This window comes from Brassica napus, chromosome C5 (assembly GCF_020379485.1).
Source record: "Brassica napus cultivar Da-Ae chromosome C5, Da-Ae, whole genome shotgun sequence".
In the NCBI taxonomy this organism is placed as follows: Eukaryota; Viridiplantae; Streptophyta; class Magnoliopsida; order Brassicales; family Brassicaceae; genus Brassica; species Brassica napus.
The window spans coordinates 20211038-20218836 of NC_063448.1; the positions used below are offsets into that span (position 1 = coordinate 20211038).

Genomic DNA, 7799 nt, shown 5'->3' on the forward strand with positions numbered 1-7799 from the left:
TATCCGAATCCGGATATCCGGATTTCAGATATTCGTCTCTATATTCTATTATCCGCGGATATCCGGATCCGAATCCGGATCCGCAAAAATAATTAAAAATAATATTTTTTAAAAAAAAAACTAAATTTTTTAAAATAATACATAAATGGAATATTTATACAAGATTTATAAATATATATATATGTCTATAATATTGTAAAAACTAAAATATAATATTACAAAATTAATTTATGTATAAATATTATTATATAAAATATAAATATTAATGAAATTTAAAAAGTTAATGTGTTTTAAAAGTACGGATCCGGATCCGGATATCCGGACCTAAAAATTAAGATATCCGGATCCGGATCCGGTTTGGACGGATCCAAGATTTTACTATCCGGATTCGGATCCGGGCACCCCGGATATCCTATTTTCGGAGCGGATCCGGAGCGGATCTCTGATCAAAGACCAATTTAAAAGTAAGAACTAATTAAAATTCATTTGATTACAAGAAGTTAAAAATCTGAGTGTATCTCTCGAACACACATCGCAATGTCACTGTCAACGAGAGAAAACAAAAAGAAAGAATGAAAAATTGATGTTCTAAATCTAGGAATGAAAGAATGATCCATGTGATCATCTCAAAGAATGCTGAGACGAGACATGAAAGAGTTACAACCAAAACAAATACAGAGAACGATCTCAACTTGATACAATGGAAAAGAAAACATTTTACCCAAAAAATAGTTCAAGAGATGTTCAAAAAACGACCTCTTTTGGTTCTGATTGGATCCTGCTTTCTCATGAATAGTAAAAGCCAAAGAAGGTTAATTCGTTCGTCTAGTGTCAGAGGACTAAGGAGGCTCTAAAAAGCCAAAATTAGTATAGACAAAACAGAGACAGAAATACTCAAGGGAGGGTGTCATAGAGTATTTATCCATTGAAAGAAAATTAACAGTAGCCTCTTCCACGGCTACGGCCACCACCACCACCACCGCGTTTTCCCTGTCCTCGGCCATGGCCTCTTTGACTGCCTCTACCACCACCGTATGAGACTCCTTCAAATGCTTTCTTAACAACCTGATGACTCGGCACACGTCCCTTCTTTGCGCCCACGTTATTACCCGCTCCAGTTGCAGGCCGTTTTACTCTGTCGTTGTTAGCCAAATAAAACCTACAAAAGATAAGATTTTGCACATATGAAAAACAAGAAAAGAGACCTGCATATTGACTAAAAAGATGACTAAATCTAAGACCAAAAGATGATTGTGAATTTGGTAAAAATAGAGGCTTGTACCCAGTTGTTGTAGAGGCTAACGTCTTGGTGGCTTCTTTCCAAGAAAGACTAACACTCTTGTCACCTATAAACGAAGGCGCTTTTGCATGCAATACCTGTAATCATATAAGGACGGTTAGGTTTGCCTAACACTTCTTAATTAATGATCAGACTTTAAAAGGTTACAGAGATTTGGCTCTGTTTTCACATTTGTCATTGCCAATATGTTATTGCAAGTCCTAAGTCCAGTTGTTGCATTTTGCTTCTTTGTTTTCTGATAGCAAATTTAGTTACAATAAACCCCGAAAGAGAGATTGAGACGGAACAGGAAAAGACAGGACTGAGAAGTTACCACGCTTGACTTCTCCTCGTCTGTCTTGGCAGCCGACATGGCTTTGTTGTGCTCAGACGTTCCCTGAATTTGTTTCTTCATTGTTGCCTTGGTTAGATCCTCAACGCTAGCCAATCTGCAACGTCCGTTTATATTATAAAGGTAAATCTTAAATAACTAATCACATACTGATTCTTACAAGAAGAAATGTGAGGCTTTGTGTCTCTTGGGCCTGCTGGCGGGCTTCGGGAAGGACCTGAAACAAGACATAAGAGATATGGATTAGTGTAGGTTCAATAAGGAAACTATTTCTTTATAGTATTAGGAATAATACAATCCTTTTCCATCTAGGAAAACCTACGATCTATTTTGTATAAATAGAGGTCTAGGTTCTTATTGTTAGATACAGAAACATATAAACTCTCTAAAGCATAGAACACGCAACTAGTGCGAAGCTTGTAACGTTTTCGATTCATAGTGATATAGAGTTTGTCTCCGGTTTGGAGAGAACTCGCCAAACATATTGGTGTGTCGATTTACTTGTTACAAGAACAACCAAGGTCGATTCTCTACAAGTGGTATCAGAGCTAAGGCTAACCTAGATCCAAGTACAGAGATTTGAAGGCAAGATTCAATAAAACAAGCAAGCAGAATACTTATCTGGTGTGGTAAGAAGGTCTCAGCTCGTGGTTATTGAAGCTTGAAGGTCACGGCGCGTTACATCAACCTGCAAACAAAGAAACAAATAGTTTTCGGGTTAATAGAGAGATGGAAGCAACATCAAAGAAATTTGAAGTGGAGAAGTTCGATGGGAAGGGTGACTTTGGTCTATGGAAATACAACATGCTATGTCAGTTAGAGATTTTTGGTTTGGGGTCTGTTCTTAAGGAGAGAGATCCTTCTACGGTGGTTGAAGGTGAAGAACAGAAGGATACTAAACTTGATCCTAAGGAGCAAGACAAGGAACTGCGTACCAAGAACCTGATCAGTGTCTGTCTATCTGATCTCATACTACGCAAAGTCATGCACGAGACAACAGCATTAGCTATGTGGAAGGCTCTAGAAGCCGAGTATCAAACCAAGACGTTACCTAATCGAATCTACATGAAGCAAAGATATGCAGGTTTCAGAATGGATGAACATAAGTCTATTGAGGAAAATTTAGACGTGTTCCTGAAACTTGTGGCTGATCTAGCTAGTCTGGATATCAAAATTAGCGAAGAAGACCAAGCTATTCAGATTCTAACAAGCTTGCCTAAGCAGTATGAGTCTCTCGTGGATGCTCTCAAGTATGGAAGCGGGAAGGAGACTTTAACAGTCCGAGATGTTACAAGCTCTGCCTATTCTAAGGAAGTAGAATTAAGGGAGAAGGGACTTCTTAACAAGTCTAAAAATAACTCTGAGGGGCTGTTTGCTGGCTACAACAGAGGCAGAAGTGAGAAGAAGAACGATAAGACTTGGAGAGCTAGATCTAAAAGCAATAACAGATCAAAATCAAGACCTAAGTTCTCTAAAGAATGTTGGACGTGTGGCAAGGAAGGACATTTTAAAAAGCAGTGTCCAGAAAGAAAGAAGCCATCAAATTCAGTCAACATAGCAGAAGAGAAGGAGGAACCATTAGTATTAGTGGCTAGCCAGCAAGCTACTAAAGACGAGTGGGTACTTGATTCTGGCTGTACATTCCATATCACCCCAAATAAAGATGTCTTATTTGATCTTGAAGACATAGAAGGAGGAAAGGTTTTGATGGGAAATAACACTATCAGCGAGATTAAAGGGATCGGGAAGATCAGGATCATGAATAATGATGGATCGAGCGTGATTCTCACTGATGTTCGTTACATGCCTACAATGGGCAGAAACCTTATCTCCGACGGTTTATTGGAGAAGATGGGATGCAGATACGAAGGCAAAGACTTCATGGTGCAGTTTTACAAAGGAGATCAGAAGGTTATTTCTGGAAAATACTGTGATGGTCTGTACTACTTACAAGGGACAGTATTGGATGGTGAAGCTGCAGTCACAAGGCATGATATCGATTTGACTAAAAGGTGGCACTCTAGGCTTGGACATATGAGTCTAAAGGGCATGAATATTCTAGTCAAGGAAGGATATTTAAACGTAAAGGATGTGAAGACATTAGAGTTTTGCGAGAATTGCGTTCTGGGTAAAGCACACAAGCTAAGCTTTCCAAAAGGCAAGCACACGTCTAAGGAAGTCCTAGAGTACATCCATTCAGATTTATGGGGTTAACCTTCGGTGGTAGAGAGTCTCGGAGGATGTTTCTATTTTGTTACATTCATTGATGATTTTTCTACGAAAGTTTGGATCTATTTCCTAAGATCAAAGAATGAAGTGTTTCAAAACTTCAAGGAATGGAAAACATGCGTAGAAACTGAGACAGGAAAGAAGGTGAAGTGTCTAAGGACGGATAACGGATTAGAGTTCTGCAATACACAGATGGACACATTGTGTAAGGAAGCAGGGATTAAAAGACACAGAACATGCATCTATACTCCACAGCAAAACGGAGTATCAGAACGTATGAACCGTACGATTATGGAGAAAGTGAGATGTATGTTGACAGAGGCAGGCTTAGAGCAAAAATTCTGGGCGGAAGCGGCTTCTACAACTGTCTACTTAATCAACCGATCTCCCAGTACAACTATTAACTTCAAACTACCGGCAGAGGTTTGGTCTGGAACCAAAACAGACTTAAATCATCTAAGGAAGTTCGGGTGTACAGCTTATGTTCACGTGACTCAGGCCAAAACCAGTCCAAGAGCGATGAAAGGAGTTTTCATGGGATATCCAGAGGGGACTAAAGGTTATCGAGTGTGGTTACCAGAAGAGCTAAGATGTACAGTGAGCAGAAACGTGATTTTCAATGAGGAAGAGATGTTTAAAGACATTAAGGGAGTCAGCGAGAAGAAAAGGAAAACAAAAAAGGTAACGTTCAATCCTGTGCTGATTCAAGGACCTTCAAACACAACTACAGACACTGAGACAGAGGATACAGTTCAAGGTGGAGTTTCTCCACCATCAGAAAACTCGGAACCTGAATCTTCAAGCTCAGAAAGTGAAGAAGAAGTTGTGGGAGCTCAACAGGAAAATCTAGACAACTACATTCTTGCTAGAGATAGAATCAGGAGAGAAGTAAAGAAAACTTCTAGGTTTGATGATTCAGATTGCGTGGCTTATGCTCTAGCTACAGCAGAAGAAATAAATAAGGATGAGCCTAAATCCTATTTGGAAGCAAGAAGGAGTAAGAACTGGAAGTTATGGAACGAGGGAATGCAAGAAGAGATGGATTCATTGGAGAAAAATCAGATTTGGAAGCTGGTTGAGAAACCAGAGAAAAAAAAAGATTATTGGCAGCAAGTGGGTTTTCAAGCTAAAAGAAGGCATTCCTGGAATTGAGAAGCCGAGATACAAAGCTAGATTAGTAGCTAAAGGGTTTTCACAAGTTGAAGGGATCGACTACACAGAGGTGTTTGCACCAGTGGTGAAACACGTGTCGATTAGAATTATGTTGTCACTTGTTGCAAATTATGATCTAGATTTGGAACAACTAGACGTGAAAACGGCTTTCCTGTACGGAACGTTAGACGAGGAGATTTATATGGCACAGCCAGAAGGTTTCGTTGAGGAGGGAAAAGAAGATCAAGTTTGTCTCCTGTTGAAATCCCTTTACGGATTAAAACAGTCACCAAGACAGTGGAATAGGAGATTTGATAGTTTCATGAAGCAACAAGGCTTCGAAAGAAGTGCATATGATCCTTGTGTCTACATGAAAGGTTCAGACTTATCTCATATGGTTTATCTCTTGATCTATGTTGATGACATGCTCATAGCATCTAAGGATTCTAAAGAAATTAAAAGAATCAAAGATAGCTTGAAGAGAGAGTTTGAGATGAAGGACCTTGGAGCATCTTCAAGAATACTTGGAATGGATATTATTAGAGACAGGAAGAAAGAAACTCTAAAACTATCACAAGGGAAGTATCTACAGCAGGTGCTGGAAACTTTTAACATGGCAGAGAGCAAAGCTGTGGTTACTCCTATCGGACCACAATTCAAGCTTAAAAGTTTGACACAAAAAGAAGAGCACGAGGAAGCAAGTTTCATGAACGTGATTCCATACGCGTCAGCCGTTGGAAGTTTAATGTATGCAATGGTGGGATCTAGACCAGACTTATGTTTCGCAGTGGGCTTAATCAGCCGTTATATGAGCAAGCCAGGAAGAATACACTGGGAAGCTGTTAAGTGGGTGATGAGATATCTTAAAGGAGCTCTAGATTCGGATAGATTGCTTACTAAAGGAGAAGATTTCAAAGTACAAGGATTCTGTGACGCAGACTACGCAACCGATTTGGACAGAAGAAGATCCGTGACAGGATATGTGTTTCAAGTCGGAGGCAACACAATAAGCTGGAGATCAGGTCTCCAACATATTGTCGCACTATCAACGACAGAATCAGAATACATGGCTTTAGCCGAAGCTTTTAAAGAAGCATTATGGCTTAAGGGGTTTGTTAGTGAATTGGGATTCAAGCAAGATGATGTGAGAGTGTTTTCAGATTCACAGAGTGCTATACATTTAGCTAAGAATGGAGGATTCCATGAAAGGACTAAGCATATAGATACTAGACTACACTTTATGAGAGACGTAATTGAGGCTGGCAACGTTATGGTTCACAAGATTCACACATCTATCAACCCTGCAGATTTTCTAACTAAGTGTGTACCTGGACAGAAGTTCGAGACATGCTTGGAGATCCTCAAGGTTCTGCCTTAGAAGGTCTCGCGTGGCTGCAGGTGACAATGCTGTCGAGTTGATCACCTCGCGGAAAGGCCACAAAAGAAAAATATCAGTTTCAGGAAAAGTAAACTGATGGTTCGACAGGGTTATTAAAAAAAAAAAAAACTCAGGAAGAAAATGAATTTGAGTGTAGAAGATTACCTTTGAAGAATGATGGGTATAGACAGGAGTTGTCTATGCAAAGAATCTGCAAAATTATTCATACTAGTCAAAGAATTTTTATGCAGGGGCTATAAGCTTCAATAGAAGTTTTGGAAAATCATTTAAAAGGAAGAAGCAAATATTATACCTGAAGGAGAATGTGTTGGTAGCAAGGAATCGTCTACAAACATGGCTGGAGATTAATAAAGGAAAATTATTATTTTTAGTCACAAGCTCTTATAAACAGCACTGAATATATCAACTAGTGTACGTGGATAGGAAAGTTCAGATCATTACCAAAGGAAGCTAAGTTGGTGAAGAGACGTCTACACCACAAGTGAGCTGTGAAAGTTTCAACAATATAAAATTGGAAGCTTTTAGTAACAAAAGCTCAACGAGTTGAAAAGAGGTAGCTGAACAAGAGCTAAATCAAGACACGTATTCAGGAAGAAATAAAAGTCAAAACCAAAGAAAGTACCTTTTGTTTTGACAAGGCTGGTTCGATCTCGAACACATCGTGAGGATAAGCAAGAGGAATCGCTACCGGAAAAGTCACGAAAGTCAAAGGCTGTAGACAGATTCATCAAAGGGAAGAGCTGGAAAATGAAATCAAAAGGTTAGGGTTTGTTCAAATGTCTAAGGAAACAGACAGAAGAAGAACAAACAGAACCTGGGATTTCAATGGCGGAGGCGATGGGAGCAATCGCCGGTGAAGACAAGCGGCGGTAAAGTCAGGATCTTGTCTGGTTCACGGAAAATCGAAGAGAGGAAGTGTTCAGAGAAAAGAAGAGAAGCAAGGATCGGAGAGGGCATGCGACTCCGGTGAAGCGACGTCGAGGAACAGACGAAGCTTGAAGAAGACGAGGCGGCGAGCTCGTCGGTGCTTCGGTTTTCATTTTCGCAGAGAGAGAGAGATGGAGAAGCGGAGAAGTCGAGGAGTGACTCAAGAGCCAAGGTGGAGAATGTGAGGCTTTGTGTCTCTTGGGCCTGCTGGCGGGCTTCGGGAAGGACCTGAAACAAGACATAAGAGATATGGATTAGTGTAGGTTCAATAAGGAAACTATTTCCTTATAGTATTATGAATAATACAATCCTTTTCCATCTAGGAAAACCTACGATCTATTTTGTATAAATAGAGGTCTAGGTTCTCATTGTTAGATACAGAAACATATAAACTCTCTAAAGCATAGAACACGCAACTAGTGCGAAGCTTGTAACGTTTTCGATTCATAGTGATATAGAGT

General features: G+C 39.7%; 1 protein-coding gene across 1 annotated transcript; it reads right to left on the reverse strand.

The window, feature by feature from the left end:
• Window positions 1–696: 696 nt before the first annotated feature.
• LOC106375903 (apoptosis inhibitor 5-like protein API5) lies at window positions 697–6712 on the reverse strand. Its single transcript, XM_048756905.1, has 8 exons — window positions 6704–6712; window positions 6556–6601; window positions 6341–6419; window positions 1792–1848; window positions 1614–1728; window positions 1470–1535; window positions 1283–1377; window positions 697–1159 (listed from the first exon to the last, which is right to left on the reverse strand). The coding sequence occupies exons 5-8, from the start codon at window positions 1692–1694 to the stop codon at window positions 937–939; spliced, it is 465 nt and encodes a 154-aa protein (XP_048612862.1). The 5' UTR covers window positions 1695–1728; window positions 1792–1848; window positions 6341–6419; window positions 6556–6601; window positions 6704–6712; the 3' UTR covers window positions 697–936.
• Window positions 6713–7799: the final 1087 nt, after the last annotated feature.